The sequence below is a fragment of the Mustela lutreola genome, chromosome 9 (genome assembly GCF_030435805.1).
Source record: "Mustela lutreola isolate mMusLut2 chromosome 9, mMusLut2.pri, whole genome shotgun sequence".
Taxonomy (NCBI): Eukaryota; Metazoa; Chordata; class Mammalia; order Carnivora; family Mustelidae; genus Mustela; species Mustela lutreola.
Genome location: NC_081298.1, coordinates 111503386 through 111521739, shown reverse-complemented (window position 1 = coordinate 111521739; position 18354 = coordinate 111503386). Strand labels below are relative to the sequence as shown.

Genomic DNA, 18354 nt, shown 5'->3' with positions numbered 1-18354 from the left:
GGAGTTTGCTACTTGCATTGAGGTCTCTGGAAGTAAAATGGTTAATAATAGCATTCTATAGGTCAGTGATTCTCAAAACAAGGGCAAATTTCACAATTTAGTATTGCTGCTGCTTCTTCTTTTTTTTTTATTTTTGGTGATTTAAATTTTGGATTTATGCTGTTGTCAACACATAATGTGTTTTCCAGACAAAATCTTTTTTTTTTTTTTTAAGATTTTTTAATTTATTATTTATTTGTCAGAGAGAGAGCGAGGGAGAGCGAGCACAGGCAGACAGAGTGGAAGGCAGAGTCAGAGGGAGAAGCAGGCTCCCTGTGGAGCAAGGATCCCGATGTGGGACTCGATCCCAGGACGCTGGGATCATGACCTGAGCAGCTGCTTAACCAACTGAGCCACCCAGGCGTCCCCAGACAAAATCTTTTCTTAAAAAAGAGGGTCCCAACAGTATAGTGCTCTTGGGTTTTATTTCCAAGAAGACAGACAAGAAGTTGAAAGAGTCACTTTATCACAACCTTAGGTTCATAATGAAAATGCCACTTCCTAATTATTTCTTGTATTCACAGATAACTTTTATATCCTTTGTAATCAAAAGCTGCACCATCTGTTCATCCCCTTTGCCATTTCTAACATCAGTTTGGATTACCTTTGGGCTTTAATTATTTGTGCTTTGAGGAGTCGCTTTGGGGCCTCCTTCATAAAGAAGAATTGCATTATTTCAGAGTCATTGCTTGGGCTTATTATCTTATTAATACACTATTCACTGAGGGTATAACGTGTAGTGCATTAAATGAGATTGATCTCCCAAGGAGTCCTATGAAAGATAGTTATAACACTTTGTAATATATTGCTTTTTAGTTAACAAATAAATCTTCCTTGTGTTATTCTTACATTTTTATCCTTACAACAATCAAGAATAGGTAGAGTATATATAATTATTTCCCCATATTATAGATAAATTTGTCTTCAGCTAAATGATGTAACCCAAATAACAACCAGTAAAAAACAAAACCAGACCACATTTTTATGTGGTCTAATAGAACTTTTTCCCCTACACCTAACTGAACTCTTGAAATCATATAAAATATAAATTAAATTGACTAAAGCAAAGAATGTTGATAATGCATTATAACTTCTGTATAATAAAATGTAATTGAGTAAATAAACTTCCTAGTATAATATTACCCTGTGACTTTCAGATTTGGAATTCTGCCATTTATTATCCCATAGTTGCTTACAGCTGTAAATGCAGTCTTCGGGTAGTAATTAATACATGTTATGTGTAGGGTGACTATAAATTTATTTTTTAGGTTCCTGATCATTATGGAACAATCAGAGCTGTAGCAGAAGGAAAGGCAGATCAATTTTTGGTAGGCACATCACGAAATTTCATTTTGCGGGGAACATTTAATGATGGCTTCCAAATAGAAGTACAGGTAAGATGTATGATCTTAACCATTAACTGAATATTTTTTATGATGCCCTCTGTTTCTTATAACAATGGATCTTATTTCATTTCAGGGTCATACAGATGAGCTTTGGGGTCTTGCCACACATCCCTTCAAAGATTTGCTCTTGACATGTGCTCAGGACAGACAGGTGTGCATGTGGAACTCAGTGGAACACAGGCTAGAATGGACCAGGCTCGTAGATGTGAGTAAAGCAAAATGTGATCATAATCCCCCCACGAAAACTGCCTAAACCGGCATTTGGGAGCAGCAAAGGAAAAAGGACTCAGCATTGGTTAAAACCAAGTGTGTAGTTTAGTAAAGTGGATGAGGTAAGGGGAGAATGTTTAGTCACGAAGTGTACATATATCCATTTTGAAGAAGCAAATTAGGGCAAAAGCTCAATTTTTCCGTTTCAGAAAAAAAAAAGATTTGACCTATTTGTGGAGGATTGTTACAGAAATGTTTGGGCCTCTGGTGGTGTTGCAGTTGGAATCAGTAAGCGCTGCTCACTAACAGACTCTACTATCTTCTTTTGGAGTTGATCTCTTACTGTATTTCCTCCCTACCCGACCCAGACATCAGCCTTTTCTAGCCCAAAGGTGTGTACACGTTCTTTGCAGACTAAAGAACTGTATACATGTTTGTCGTTATTATCCTTATTGTTCCACTGCCGAGCCAAAAGCTGGCTGTCCTTTTCCCTTGCCACTTTGCCAACATACCCCTTCCTGCTCTGAAATTCTTTTTCCTCTCATATCAATGTGATATTTTTCACTGGCTACGAGAAAGTTGATCAGAACTCCATGTTAATATGAAACCAATTATTTTCAAATGTTTTTGCCACTATTCCCATAGATCTAGGGAGACTTTCACATGTACTCCCCAACAGCTGTCTGTCTCTCTTCTAGGAACCAGGACACTGTGCAGATTTTCATCCAAGTGGCACAGTGGTGGCCATAGGAACGCACTCAGGCAGGTAGGGTCTTGAAGGGAAATGTGAGCTGAGTAATCTGAAGTGGTGGGATGTTTAATCTTTATTCAAGAATGTTCTCAATCTGATTTAGAGGACTAATCTTTTTAAGTGGCACACGAATATGCTTGTTGCTCTCATCTGTTATGTAGCCTCATTCATTTGTTCAGTGATTATTTCTTGAGCACCTGCCATTTGTTAGGCCCTACTGTGGGCATTCAGGCTACATCAGCGTGCAGAACAAAAATCCCTGCCCATGGGGAGCCCACATTTTTAGTGTGTGGGTGGAAACAGGATAAAGAATAAATATTCTAACTAAGTTAGAAAATGTTTAAAGCCATGAGGGTGGTGGGGGTGGGACACTGAGCCAGAGGGTTTGGGAGGGTGTGCAGTTGTAAAAGAAAAGAGTGATTAGGATAGGCTTCTTGAACCCTCCTTTGTAGAATTTTTTATGGTGTCAGAAAGTTTCTCTCCTCATTTTCTTTTAGGGAAGGGAACTGAAACTGAAATAACCCAGTCGAGCTTTTATAAATCATTTTTTCTTTAGCCTTTGTCATCCTTTTCTTTTAATGTTACACAGATAGGTTATAAAGGTATATTTTCTGAAATTGTTACTAATTACTTGTCTTTACAGACCTTATACAGTACCTTTCTAAGGTTATTAAGTAACACATATTTATTATCTGTATTTTTAATAGAGTTCTTTTTATTGCCTCTGATAGGAAATAGACTTCATCCATAAATAATTTATTAAAGAGGCAGAAGGAAAATATGAAGTAAATTTCCAAAAGTTAAACCTGTAGAAAATGTGGAGTGCTGATTTCTGATGAGGTGAAACTATTGTGAACACAATATAAACACTTTTGTTTATATGACAGATATTTCAAATCAGTTCATTTAAATCTTAATTTAGTTATTTGGAGTTTTTTAATAACAAGTATTTCCTTTGGTTGTTGGATGCAAAAGAACACCTCTAGAAAATCGAAACACTCAAGTTCCTTCTATACAGCATTACAAAATCTAGAATCATGAAGGGATGCCTGGGGGCTCAGTCATTTAAGCATCTACTCTTGAGCTCAGCTCAGGTCTTAATCTCAGGGTTGAGTTCCAGCCCTGTGTTGGACTCCACACTGGATGTGGAGCCTACTTTTTAAAAAAATGATGAAAAAAACAGGTCTCTAGTGATAAACTTTGAAACATGGATGCTATTAGATTGAGTCTAAAAGAGAATTTTAGAATTAGACTGCTAGGGAGGGAGAGAGTAATTGGTGAAAACTTGGAAATATTGACAGTGTTACTATCTCAGATTTCTCCAAAATGCATGTTGTTATTAGATTATTACTTCAACTTAGGTGTATGTCAGGTCACTTTGTAGGATTTGAAGGGAATTATTTTCCCTTTTACAAAAAATGTGTTAAGCACATTAAAAGCAACCTGAACTAAAGTATTAAACTTGTTTCCAGAAAGCCACAAATGAGTTCACTTCAGTCTGTTTTTGTGTAGGTGAGCAAATACCACAAATGCTGAGGTTAAGACTAGTTATTTTTATTTATCTATTTATATATATTTATTTATTTATAAATATGTATTATACATTTTTATTTATATAGCTTATTAGTTATTTTTATGTATTTCTTTAAACTTTAATAAGAGTGCAACAAAATATTCATTGATCTCTCCATTGCACAGACAGAAAACCAAGACCCATAGAGCTTACCACTTGTGATTGAGCTAGGATTTGAACTCAGATTCTAATATGGTTCCAAAGCTGATCGATTACTTTCCACTACTCCATTAATAGTCTTTGACATGTGCTTATGGTGTTGGTAGCATTACTTAGAAATATTGTAAGGAAAGTTTACCTTTGAAGGTTAAATCACTGCTGACATACTTTAGAAACATTTACTATATATACAAAGGAATGAAACACTGAATAGAGTGCAAGGGCTAGAGGGATTTGGATCATTAAGACACACCGCTTCATTCAGTGAAGCTGGGGTGTGTGTGTGTGTGTGTGTGTGTGTGTGTGTGTGTGTGTGTTTGCACATGTGCATGTAGCTGCAAAGTCATAATGAATAAGCTTAGAATGAAAAGTCACTCACTCAGTTAATAGGACTTAAAGCCAGTCGTTTCCTCTTGGAGTTGTGAGTAGGAAACACCTTATAAGTGAGAGTGATGTGATAACTAAATACAAGGTGATGGACCTTAGAACCGAGGGGAGATGTGTAGTTATCCATGTTCATTCTATCCATTATTCCTGTCTTTGGTTTCGCATCTGGTTAGATTGTATTGATTGTTGGAGAACTTTCTCATTTATTTTTATTTTTTACATGGGTTTGTGAATACCTGGTTTGTAGTGTCTGAAACTGAAAATTCCTCAGTGTAGCCATTCAGATATATTATCACTGACCGCTCATTGTTAAAAAAAAAAGTCACACTTAGAACAAGGAAATTTTTTTTTTTTAAATATAGTGCAACACATGTCCAAATTGTGCATGATCTAGAAAAGGTGACTAGCAAAATGTTTAAAGATCTTTTTATGTCCAAATCTAGAAATGTATTTCTTGGAATCAAGAAGTAAACACAAGTATAAATTGTCACAATGATAAATAAAATTGTCATTTAAAATAATGTATCACTACTATAATTTCTAAGGGAAAGAAACATATAGCCCTAAGTGGACGTAGTTCTTAACATGCCGATCCTCACATAATGAAAGATTCTTTTTAACAGCTTTATTGAGATATATACCGGAAGTTATTCATTTGAAGTATATAATTAAGTAGTTTTTAGTAAGTTCACAAGCTTTATCCCAAGCTAATTTCAGAATATTTTCATTAACACACACAAAAAAACCCTATACGCATTGGTAGTCGCTCTTCATTACCCTCACCCATTTCCCCAAACCCTGGGCAACTGGTCTTTCTGTTTCTGTAGATTTGCCTATTCTAGAAATTTCATATAAATAGACTCTTATAATAAGTGATCTTTTGTGACTAGCTTCTTTGACCTAACTTTCATATACACGTTTTTGCGAGGACATGTTTTCAACTCTTCCTGAGCATATACCAAGGAGTAGACTTGCTGAGCTCTTGATAATCAAATTGTTTTCCACAATAGCTACATTTTACAACTCCACCAGCAAAGTATAAGGGATCCAATTCCCCCACATGTTCACCAGCACTTGTCATTGTCTGTATTTTGAGTATAGCCATCCTAGTGAATGTGAAATGCTTTTTCATTGTAGTTTTGAGTTGCATTTTTTTGATGGTGAATGATGTTATCTCTTAACAGGATAGCCTTTTTAGGAAATGTCTATTCAATCCTATGCCCATCTTTGAACTGGTTTTGTCTTTTTATTGTTGAGTTGTAAGGATTCTTCATGGATTCTGGATGTAGTACCTTATCAGATATGATTTGCACAGTATCACAACCTTGATTATTGTAGCTTTGTGGTAAATTTTGAAATTGGGAAATGTGAGTCCTCCAATCTCCAGCTTTGCCCTTTTTGAGGTTGTTTTGAATATCCAGGATCCTTTAAATTTCCACATGAATTTTAAGATTAATTTTGGCAGTTTCTATGAAGAAGCCAGCTGGCATTTTGATAGGGGTTTTTTTTTTTTGGTTTTTTTTTTTTTTGGTTTTTTTTTTTTTTAGTTAAATCAATTTGGGGAATGTCAGTATCTTAACAGTATTAAGTCTTTCAATTTATGAACAGGAAATGTTTTTTCCATTTATTTACATCTTCAGTTTCTTTCAAAAATGTTTCTAGTTTTTACATTTTTATTCCAGTTAATTAACATACAGTGTAATAATTGTTTCAGACGTACAGTTCAGTGATTCAGCACTTCCATATAACACTCAGCCCTCGTTACAAGTGTATTCCTTAATTCACCCCCCATCTGCCTCCCCCTTGTAAAGCAGTTTGTTCTCTAGAGTTTATTGGTTTGACCCCCTCTCTTTTTTCCCTTCGTTCATTTGTTTTGCCTTTTCTTTTTAAAGATTTATTTATTTACTTGAGAGAGAGAGAGTGAGCTCGCACTCACACGCACAACCCAGGGGAGAAGCAAAGGAAAGGGAGAAACCCAAGCCACCTCCCCACGTGGGACTGATCCCACAACCCCAAAATTATAACCTCAGCAGAGATCAAGAGTCAGAATTTTATTTTTTAAAGATTTTACTTATTTATTTATTTGAGAGAGAGACTATGAGATGGAGGAGGGTCAGAGAGAGAAGCAGACTTTCCACTGAGCAGGGAGCCCGACTTGGGACTTGATCATGGGACTTAATCATGGGACTTTGGGATCATGACCTACGATGAAGGCAGTCTCTTAACCGACTGAGCCACCCAGGAGCCCTGCTGTTTTGTTTCTTAAATTGACATGTGAGCCTAGGTGGCTTAGTGGGTTAAAGCCTCTACCTTCGGCTCAGGTCATGATCCTGGGACCATGGGTCCTGGGATCAAGCCCTGCATCAGGCTCTCTGCTCGGTGGGGAGCCTGCCTGCCTCTGCCTACTTGTGATCTCTGTCTGTCAAATAAATAAATAAAATCTTTTAAAAAAATAAATTGACATGTGAGTTAAATCATATGGTATTTATCTTACCTGATTGACATATTTCACCTAGCATAATACTCCCTAGCTCCACCCATGTTGTTGAAAAACGAGATTTCCATCTTTTTATGGCTAAGTAATATTCCTGTGTGTGTATCATATCTTCTTTACCCATTCATCAATCAGTGGACACTTGGGCTGTTTCCATAATTTGGCTATTGTAGATAATGCTGCTGTAAACATTGGAGTGCATGTGTCCTTTTGAATTAGTATTTTTGTATTCTTTGGGTAAACACCTAGTAATGCAATTGCTGGATCATAGGGTAGTTCTTATTAAATTTTTGAGGAATCTCCATACCGTTTTCCAGAGTGTCTGCCCCAGTTTGCAGTTCCAGTAACAGTTTAAAGAATTTCCTTTTCTCCATACTTTACCAACACCTGTTCTTACGTTGTTGATTTTAGCCATTCTGACAGGTGTAAAGTGATAATTCATTATGGTTTTGCTTTGTATTTCCCCAATGATCTGTAATGTTGAGCATCTTTTCATGCATCTGTTGACCATATATAATGTCAGTCTTTGGAAAAATTTATGCCCATTTTTAAAGTGGATTATTCACTTTTTTTTTTTAATCAGATATGTCATTTGCAGGTATCTTCTCCATTTCAAAGGCTGTCTTTTAGTTTTGTTGATTGTTTCCTTTGCTGTGCAAAAGCTTATTTTTATGAAGTCCCACTAGTTTATTTTTGCTTTTGTTTCTCTTGGCCTCAGGAGACACATCTAGAAAGAAATTGCTATGGCTTATGTCAGAGGTTACTGCCTGTGTTCTCTAGGATTTTTATGATTTCAGGTCTCATATTTCGGTCTTCAACCCACTTTGAATTAATTTTTGTGTTTGGAGTAAGAAAGTGGTCCAGTTTCTTTCTTCTGCATGCAGCTGTCCAGGTTTCTGACCATTTGTTGAAGAGACTTACCCATTGGGTAGCCTTTCCTGCTTTGTCAAGGATTAATTGACCATTGTGTTGTAGGTTCATTTCTGAGTTTTCTGTTCTGTCCCATTAATCTGTATGTCTGATTTTGTGCCAGTATCATACCATTTTGATCACTACTACTTTGTAATTTAACTTGAAGTTGGGAATTATGATGCCTCCAGCTTTCCTTTTCAAGCTGCTTTTACTTTTTAGGGTGCAAATTTGCACATCTGTTGAATTTGTACCTAAGTATTTCATTCTCCTGATACCATTTTAAATGAAATTGAGAAAACAGTTTCATTTTCAGAATATTTATTGTTATTGTATATAAATATAACTGCTTCTCCTCTGATCTTGTATCCTGCAACTTTGCTAATAAGCTCATTTCTCCTAATAGTTTTTTAGTGGACTCCTTAGGATTTTCTGTAGGCAGAAAGACTATGTAATCTACAAATTGTTTTCTTTCCAATCGGAATGATTTTTTTTTCTTGTCTAATTGTCCTAATTAGAAGAACGTCAAGTACAGTAGTTAATAGTGGCAAGAGTGGTCATCCTTATCTTATTCTCTATCTTAGAAGGAAAGGCTTTCACTACTAAGTATAATGTTATTTACAGGTTTTTCATAGATGCTGCTTATCATGTTGAAGAATTTTCCTTCTAAGTTTGTTGAGAATTTTTAATCTTGAAAGAGTTTTAGATTTTGTCACATCTAATCCTTTCTTGGTCTATTGAGATAACATTTTTTGTCCTTTATTAATACAGAATAGTGCTGTTTTTAAGATGTTAACCTTGTGTTCTTGAGGTAAATCCTACTTGGTCGTGGTATATATGTTTTATATGTTGCCAGGTTCAGTTTGTTCATATTTTGTTGAAGATATTTGCACCCCTGGGCCTCCTGGGTGGCTCAGTCCTTCTGCCTTCAACTCAGATCAGGATCCTGGGATTGAGCCCCATATGAGGCTCCCTGCTCTTTGGGAAGCCTACTTCTCCCTCCCACTCCCCCTGCTTGTGTTCCCTCTCTCGCTGTGTCTCTAATAATAGATTTATAAAATCTATTTAATAAATAATAAAAATAAAATCCCTTAAAAAATGATTTTTTGCATCTATATTCATAAAGGATATTGGTCTATAGTTTTCGTGTGATGCCTTTGCCTCGTGTTGGAATTAGGTAATAAGCATATAAATGGATAAAAGTTAGTACGTACTAGTATTGTTAATCATTAGTTACCAAAATCTTAGATCTAACAAATCAGTAACTATAAATCATATAATTAATAAATTACACTTAGGCACCATAACCTCACGTGTGATTTTCAAATATAACATTCTCTCGTTTTTTTAATTGAAATACAATTAACATACAGTGTTACCAGTTTTATGTGTACAACATAATGATTTAATAATTCTGTATATTACTTGGTGCTCATCAAGAGAACTGTACTCTTGATCTTGTTTATCCTTTTTACCCCATCCCTCTGGAAATCACCAGTCCTCTATACCTCTGTATTTAAGAGTCTGTTTATTTGTGTGTGTTTTTGTGTTTTTTTTTTCTTCTTTGTTTCTTAAATTCTCCATGAGTGAACTCATGGTATTTGTCTTTCTCTGATTGACTTACTTCACTTAGCATTATGTCCTCTAGATCCATCCATGTTGTTGCAAATAGCAAGATCTCTTACCTTTTTTATGGCAGATTAATATTCCATTGTATATTTACCATATCATCTTGTTTTTTAAAATTTAGGCTTCTTGATGGGATTTGAAGTTTTTCATAAAGATATGTGTAAACCTGAACTGCTATGAATTTGAAAGTTTATAATCTCTGAATTGTTAAAAATACATTATGCTTGATTTTTCCAAGACCCCAGTTGATCATCCTTCCCCTTCAAATTTCTTGAAACCAGTTTCCCTAAAGGCACTTAATCTATATAGCACCCCCAGACCTCAGAGGAACCACAGATATATTTACCATCCCATCAGGATACTAGGTCTATATCATCTCAGAATTCTCTAAGCACCTTACACAAAACTTTACTCTGGTCTTGTCTGGACCCAGTTCTGTTTTCAAGCCAACAGAGTTTTTGCCATTTTATAGGCTGGTAAATGGAGTTTAGACACCTGAAATTAGAGAAATCAGTGGGCTGGAAGTGATGATGAGAATAAAAAGCAAGATTAATGTTGGAAATTGTTTCAAAGAAAGAAATCCATCAAATCGAGTCAGTATATGGAACATACTATATATAATATATATATGGATAGAAAGGGTAGTGGACAGACCGAGAGAGGTGACTTCAAAAAAGATCCCAAAGTTTCTGGTCTGCAGTGATGGTGACAGCTTTGACAAGGAAGCAGGCTGGGGAAGTGAGCCTGGTGAGTAAGTAAAGAATTTAGTTGTTGACATGGAATCATAAAATCCTAGACCTGGAGAGAGTCAAGTGATAAGGCTCAACTCCACAATTTTGATGGTGACGGTCACTTAAGCAAACCAACAGTGTAGCTAAAATACTATTGACTATAAAATTCTGAGTCTAAGAAATGCTCCTGCTGTTCAAAAGGAGCAGTAATCAAAGACATATTAGCATTAGCTGAGACTTTTCTTTGACATAATTAGAAGAGAAAGCTTCTAATTAGAAAAGAATAGCTTTTTCTCTCTGTAATTTGGTGTTAACTTGGCCCATGGGTACTTCTGAGTTCATTTCCCATTGTGCACAGTGTCTTTGAACTCCATCAGCATGAATCTCCCTGAGTTCTGTCCTGTTACAAGTCCAGTTCTAAGTCACTCTTCAGATGCTGATTGAGTTCCAGCAACTTGTAAAGCACTGAACTAGATGCCATGGGTAGCACAAAGAAGTTATGAGACTTGGTCCCAACCCTAAGTAGATCGTAACCTAATTAGATACTACGTAAAGGGTAAAGAACATATCCTATTATAGTGTAATAGTACTTGAGTAAACAGGCACTAATGCTTAAAGATCAACAGAGAAATTACAGTGAGTGTGAGGTAATTACAGTGAGTGTGAGGTCAGAAAATGCTTCACAGGGGAGGGATTGGTCCTGCCTTGAAGTTCTTGGATCTTGAAGAAGCAGTGAAGAGTCAGGAGTTCATATTAAGCAGGAGGAATAGATTGAGCAAATGTGGGAAACTATGAGCTAACTGAATTAGCACATTACTAAATTCTTCTTGATACCTAAACAGTGGAATCCAAACTTGTTAGCCTGGCCTTGAAAAGCTCATTAAAAATCTTTCTGTCACCACTCCAGCTAGAATGGTCAAGTCGCCATCCTTCATATATATGCCAACCTTTTTTGTAGTTTCTTGTCTACTGCTCACTACCTGTTTATTTCTTGCCACATTTGATGTGACGAAATCCTAGACCACTCATCTCCTCTGTGATTACTCCCTGCTCTGAGACTTCATAATCCTTATAACTTGTGTAATTCATATTACTTTGAACTGTTTACCACTTTATGAACTCACTCCTTCTCCCCAGTTAGATTATAAATTCTTCTGCCTCCTTGGCTAACTCCTTTTTTCTCTTTGGATCCCTAAATGTTAATGTATCTCAGAGGCCTAGGAAGAGCACTTTCTATGGAATCATACCCTTCTCTTGTGTGATATTAGTGAAAAGCACAAGGGCCAGAAGCTCTGATATATAATTAAAGAACTAGAAAAAGTAGGCAGGTTTTTTTTTTGGAGGGTTTTCTTTTTATAGCTACCATTTCTTATCAGTCAACAATTCAGAGTTTCGGGTTTCTACATGTTACACCAACAGATATTCTAGGGTTTGTTGTGGGTTTTGTTTTGTTTACTGCTTTTTAAGGGAATTTCCAGAAAAAGAAAATTATTTGTCATTTTCCCAGGAAGATTAAATTGACTTGGAAACAGTTTTAAAACAGTAGTTTGGGGTCAGGGGGAACAGTAGTTGGGGCTCTCCTGATAAAAAATGGTAATTTTTCAAATGCCTAAGATAATAAAGTTTCCATAAATTCATTAAAAACTTGACATCTGATACCTACAGAGTGGCACTGTACCTCGTTGTTCTTTAGGTCTGTCTAATCATTCTGGGTTGGAATATTCTGTACCCTTAATTCTGAAAAGGCAGTTCACTTGGCATCAGTTTTGGTATTTCTTGCCTCAGAGGAGTTTAACAATGTTAGCCATAAAAATTGATTAATAAATTACATTCTCAGAAGAAACGTATAATCTACGGGTACTCTCCAGTTGTAGTAAAGTAATACACCTTGTGAAATGGAAAAATCACTAGACATACAGCATGGAGCTTCTTAGTGCCAGCTTCCTGATGTTGGTCTTAACTCAGGTATTCACATAGAAGCGCTTTCTCTTACCAGCATAGAACACAGAATTTATGAATTGGCTAGCTACCTAGAAGTTTCAACCCATAGCTCACAAGTTACTAAAATTCATTCTTGAGTATTTTAAATTAGAGAGGGATTTCACTGGTAGATAGTAAGAGTCAGCATCTTTTAGTCTTTCATCTTTTACCTTGCATGCACTAAGGCATGTTAAGTGACATCGCTAAACTTTTTAAATTCTTTCATGCCCTTTTCTCTCTCCTAAATAGTATTTCTTTTAATCTGAAGGGGAAATGATCTTTTTCCAGGTATTAGTTTTAAAGCTTCAAAATTACAAGAACTGTCATTATGATTTCTTCATTGGCTTATTTTAGTGGTTGATTTTTTTCCCATCTTAAAAACAAAACTTGCTAGTCTTGTCCTGTTCTCTTCACATCAGACAATTCTTCCCTGAGGGTGCCCAGGTGGTTCAGTCTTTAAGCATCTGCCTTCGACTCAGGTCATGATCCCAGAGTCCTGTGATCAAGCCCCGTATCGGGCTCCCTTCTCAGTGGGGAGCCTCCTTCTCCCTCTCTATCTCCCTTGGCTTCTGTTCCCTCTCTCGCTTTGTCTCTCTCTGTCAAATAAATAAAATCTTTTAAAAATAATAATTCTTCCTAAAACTTGGCTTCTGTCATGTTCAAGACTTACCTTACATTTGTTTATTCATTCTCCAAATACTTAACTTAATACCTAACTCTAAAGTCCTCCAAGCAGCTATGTATGCTCTTTATAACCTGCCTTCCTCTCACTTATCCAGTCTCTAGTTGTCTTCAGTTGCCATTCTTTGCTTTATACCTCATATTTTGCCATGCTTTTTCTGAAGCACCATCCTTCCCTTCAAATGCCCTTTAAAAAAAAAAAAAAAAAGGATTTGTTTATTTTAGAGCAAATGAGCATGGGGTGAGGGGCAGTGGGCAAAGGGAGAGGGAGATAGTGTTAAGCATACTCCACACTGAGCAGGGTACCCAGTGCAGGGCTCCATCTCTTAACCCTGAGATCAGGACCTGAGCCAAAACCAGGAGTCCAAGGCTTAACCCACTGCACCACCCAGGCACCTCTTCAAGTGCTCTTGTAAAAAGATTGGATACGTCATTTATTATGTAGTTAAATTTAACCATTATTTTACCTCTCAAAAGGCTGTTCACATTTTGACTTCTGTAAATGTGAACAAGAAACCTTTGAAAGAATTCAGAGCACTTTGTGCATGTGGAGGTATTGGAGAGGCAGAGCGCCCCCTGCTGGTTCCTTTGAAATCACACTAAATAAAGAGCCCTCTGCTTTCCCCTCCGACATTCATACTGTCTATGCTCCTTCCCATCTCCATAGCTATGCAGCTGTTCCTCCTTCTGCTACTGAACCACCTATTCCCTCAGTGTTGAGCTCAACCTATCCTACGTCCTTACTAAAGGTTTTTCTGTGTCTTCTATTGTTCATTTCCCTTTTATAACCGTCTCTATTGTATATGGTCACCATCAGTGAAATTGGCTCTTAATTGTCCTTTGTTTCAATTGACTTATTTCTTTTTCCCCATCTCTGGTTTAATCTTCAAAAACACTGATACTATCATTTTAACTTTCTGTTTAGATGCTACCTAGCAAAGAAACACAGTGGGCATTTAATGATTACCTAAATAGAAATGAGAACGTGCCTAGGTCCATAAATATACACATTGTATTTAGCACCATTTTGCAGAATTTATCCTTCAGTGGATGTTGGAAACGTGATATTTAAAGGCATTATTAGAATTTCATTGAAATTTTCTAAAAGGGAGAAAAAGTCAGCAATCTTTTTTTTTTAAGTACTAATATCTGAAGAAAACTTTGATTTTTACTTCTTAACAGGTGGTTTGTTCTGGATGCAGAAACCAGAGATCTAGTTTCTATCCACACAGATGGGAATGAACAGCTCTCCGTGGTGCGCTACTCAGTAGGTAGGCAGATTTACCTCCATCCTGGCACTCACGGCATTTCTCTGTCAGTGCATATTTTCACTTCCACTAAAACGGACTACTTTTTTCTTTACTCTCTAAACTTGTTAACTATTGAATATGTTTCCCCCAAAATCAGATTAAATTCTGTTGCGGGAAACTGCAAAAGATCTTCTAAAGTTAACATTCTAAATCATCAAGCAAATTTAGAATGAACTGTTACAACTGCATTTGCAGTTGAAAGCAGAATACAGTCAAATCCCACTTTGGGGGAATTACACATACTTGGGATTTTGAATAGGTATTGGGCTGAATGTTACATCTATTTAGCAATCTTTTTTGTATGTAAGAAGATATAAATTATAGTAATATTCAAAATACACACTATTAGAGGCTGTTCAAGTTCTTTAAAATCTAGTTGTATTACTGGCTACGTCATGATTTTGTAAGATAAAATACTCAGCAACTCATAAGAATTTTATAAATTCAGTTAGCCTTGTTTGAATAATTCTTTATACTTTATTCAGAATGTTCATTATGTTTCTATAATATTCCCATTCCCTTTTCCTGTTATTAATATGTTTCCATTCATGTTATTCTTCCATGGAGTTAGTGTAAATGACATTTGCTTATATTTGAAAATATATTCCAGTCCTTTAGATCAGTGTGGGATTCAGAGGCTCTTTTTTATTGCTTCTGAGTTGTTTAAAAGGAAGTGCAGAATACTGTTCGCTGAGTTAAACATGGAAGGAAGAATATTTGCTCAGGCTATAAGCCTGACGAGTTATCTTAAAGCAGAAAAGGTTTTCTGTTTGGCTTGGCTTTTTTAGTGTTGTCTTAGCAAATTGCTACAAATGTAGCAATTAAAATCCAAAGATCAGTTGGACTTTATTGACCGTCTGTTCTGTGGTAAGAACAATAGAAGAGACCATAAAAGAAGAGAACATAGTCCCTTCCCAAGCTGGAGAGTCATGTGTGCTCAGCTGAAATGAGCAGTTGAACACTCAGCTCATGAGTGCTATGTACTTAGACCCATAAGAGCTCGTTAACTTCCCTGGAGCCAGTGTTTAACTAACTAGGAGGAGATGACCCTGGAGTCCCCGACCTTTGAGTATCTCCAAGAAATGACTGGACTAGATGGCCATGTTTCTCAAGTGTGCTTAGTGATGGAAGGATTCATTCATCAAATACCAAATAAGAAAAGACAAATATCATATGATCTCACTGATAGGAGCAATTTGAGAAACAAGACAGAGGATCATAGGGGAAGGAAGGGGAAAATGAAACAAGACGAAACCAGAGAGGGAGACAAACCATAAGAGACTCTTAATTTCAGGAAACATACTGGAGGGGAGGGGAGTGGGAGGGATGGGGTTGCTGGGTGATGGACGCTGGGGAGGGTATGTGCTATGGTGAGTGCTGTGAATTGTGTAAGACTGATGAATCACAGACCTGTACCCCTGAAATAAATAATACATTATATGTTAAGAAATCTTTAAAAAGTAATTTTTTTTTTAGTTTGCCTCAAAAAAAATGCAAAATAACAGTTAAATTGGTGAGATTTAACATTTGTAAAATATCATTCATTTAGTACAGGTCCAATAAAATAGCAGCTTAGTACATTTCCCTAGTTAACATTTTTTCCTGTCTCATTCTAGATGGCACCCTCCTGGCTGTAGGATCTCATGACAACTTTATTTACCTCTATGTAGTCTCAGAAAATGGAAGAAAATATAGCAGACATGGAAAGTGCACTGTAAGTATTGAAGTAAAGTAAATTCAGCTGTAAAATTGTTGGAAAATTTTACTTGTGATAAGAAGTTAGACATTGATGTATCCATTGTTTTACTATCCTTAACTGCTTTAAACTTTAATCTCTTTGAAAACAGATTTACTTTAACAGCAGAATATTGCAGTTCCCTGTGTGATTTAGAAGTGTTTCTTCTTTTGATGGGAGTTTAATATCTGTCTGTTTCTGACTAGTTTTAAGGCAGTGTCTTAAATCAAAGCTGTTTCCATAGGAAACGCTTAGAATAACACTTTTTGAAAATTGATGAGTCAGAAATGAAGGGGTATCTCACTTTTAATCCCAGTGTCCCACATTCCTGTCCACCGCCAACACCCTGCAGTCTCCGGTATCACCTCTTTTACCACTAAAGTAAAATAATTTATATGGAGATCTGTCTGCATTAAGAGTTAAGAGAAGCATATTTCCTTGAATTTGTTCTTTTTTTTTTTTTCCTTCTTGAATTTGTTCTGATTGACTTTGTTATCATTGTAAGGTAAACGATTCAGTTCTGCAGACGTGCTGAGTACACCTTATGGCAAGCATTCTGCTAACTTAAGAAATGTTCTAGACACCAGTAATATATGTAAGATTTATTCCTTGTCCTCAAAAAGTATACATTTTAGGTGAGGCAGGACCAGGAAGGCAGGCAGTATAGCATCGTGGTTAAGAGCACCGACTTGGGATCAGACTACCTGGATTTGAATTCTTATTTCACCAATTCTAAGCTAGTGTGACCTTGGGAAGTTACTTACATCTGTTTCAGTTTTTTCATCTATAAAATGAGGATAAGAGCAGTTTCTGCTTCACTGGATTAAAATAAATTAATGCATATAAAATACTTTGAATAGTGCTTGGCAAATAATAGGTACTCAATATGTGTTGACTATTATTTTTATAAAAAATGAAGTAGCTTGGGGCGCCTGGGTGGCTCAGTGGTTTGGGCTGCTGCCTTCGGCTCGGGTCATGATCTCAGGGTCCTGGGATCGAGCCCCGCATCGGGCTCCCTGCTCCGCAGGAAGCCTGCCTCCCTCTCTCTCTCTCTCTCTCTCTCTCTGCCTGCCTCTTTGCCTACTTGTGATCTCTGTCTGTCAAATAAATAAATAAAATCTTAAAAAAAAAAATGAAGTAGCTTGGTGTGTATGTTAGGAAAGGTAGAAAATTACTTGATGAAATAGTGGTTAGTGGCGGCACATATCACAAAATGGTTTTAGGGGGATAAATAAAAGACTTAATTTTTAGAAACATACATAAGTGAAACCCAGGCCATTTACTATTCAAAGAAGAGACTTGTTTATATACTTTGTGCACACACATGTGTACATGCACACATACATTTTGTACCATAGGCTAAAACCAGCCTATAAAATGATCAACAGGCAACATCAAAGTTTTAGAATTTATCCAGAATATTTTTTTGCTTTGATAACCGTTATGAATCATTACCCATTAATTTATTGAAATGTCTTTTAATTGATTATCATGATATTTGTGATCTAAAATAGTACAGTAATGCTTCATTGTAACCACATGAGCAAATGAAATGTTCCACTGAAAAAAATTTTCAAGTTACTATAGTTTACCCGACCAGGCACCAACTTTTTCTTAATTTTTCACTCCAACCTTTAAAAAAAGTTCATATCTTAATAAATAAGAGTATATCAATTAAAGTATAATCTTGTAGAATCACAAAATTTCACAGGTAGCTCTGTAGCACACACTTGGCTCAGCTCTTATTTTACTGATGTAGAGACTGATTTTCAGACAAGATAGAGGCCTTGTCTTTGGTCACATCTTGATGTGACAAATCCAGGGCTGACCCCTTCTTTTAAGTAGAGCAGACTTTCCAGTGTAATGTTAAATGCCTCAGATTTTTCTGTGTGTATCTCATTGTCTTGTGCTCTTATGGTACAACTGATCCAGAAAGGAAACAGCAGTGAATGTCACTAGATAATGAGAATGACTTTGGAAGTGTTGAGAAATGGCAAGCTTATCAATTGCATGAGACTTGGCCTTCTCCAATTAAGCAGCTTTTATCTTTAAAGCATTTGAAAGTATTATTTTGAGATATCCTTAGGAACTGTTAAAGTTGATAGTACTGTTGAAGGCTATAATGAAAGGCTCAGCTACTCTGCTTTTCTAATTATCGAATGTTCTGTGCTCTGCTTCCTGCTGTCACTTCTCCTTGCTGTCTGCTTCTACCAGCTGGTCTTACAGTTTCTTTTTTTTTTTTTTTTTTAAAGATTTTATTTATTTATTTGACAGACAGAGATTACAAGTAGGCAGAGAGGCAGGCAGAGAGGAGGAAGCAGGCTCCCTGATGAGCAGAGAGCCCGATGCGGGGCTTGATC

At 36.4% G+C, this 18354-nt stretch overlaps 1 protein-coding gene across 5 annotated transcripts in view; it reads left to right on the top strand.

Moving 5' to 3' along the window:
• EML4 (EMAP like 4) overlaps positions 1–18354 on the top strand; it is a 157678-nt gene that overhangs the window by 125495 nt on the left and 13829 nt on the right. For all 5 annotated transcript variants that reach the window (XM_059188472.1, XM_059188471.1, XM_059188470.1 and 2 more), the window contains 5 exons: positions 1308–1433; positions 1519–1650; positions 2354–2421; positions 14132–14220; positions 15876–15973. In XM_059188472.1, the coding sequence (XP_059044455.1) occupies positions 1308–1433; positions 1519–1650; positions 2354–2421; positions 14132–14220; positions 15876–15973 (513 nt within the window). The remainder of the gene's footprint in view (positions 1–1307; positions 1434–1518; positions 1651–2353; positions 2422–14131; positions 14221–15875; positions 15974–18354) is intronic.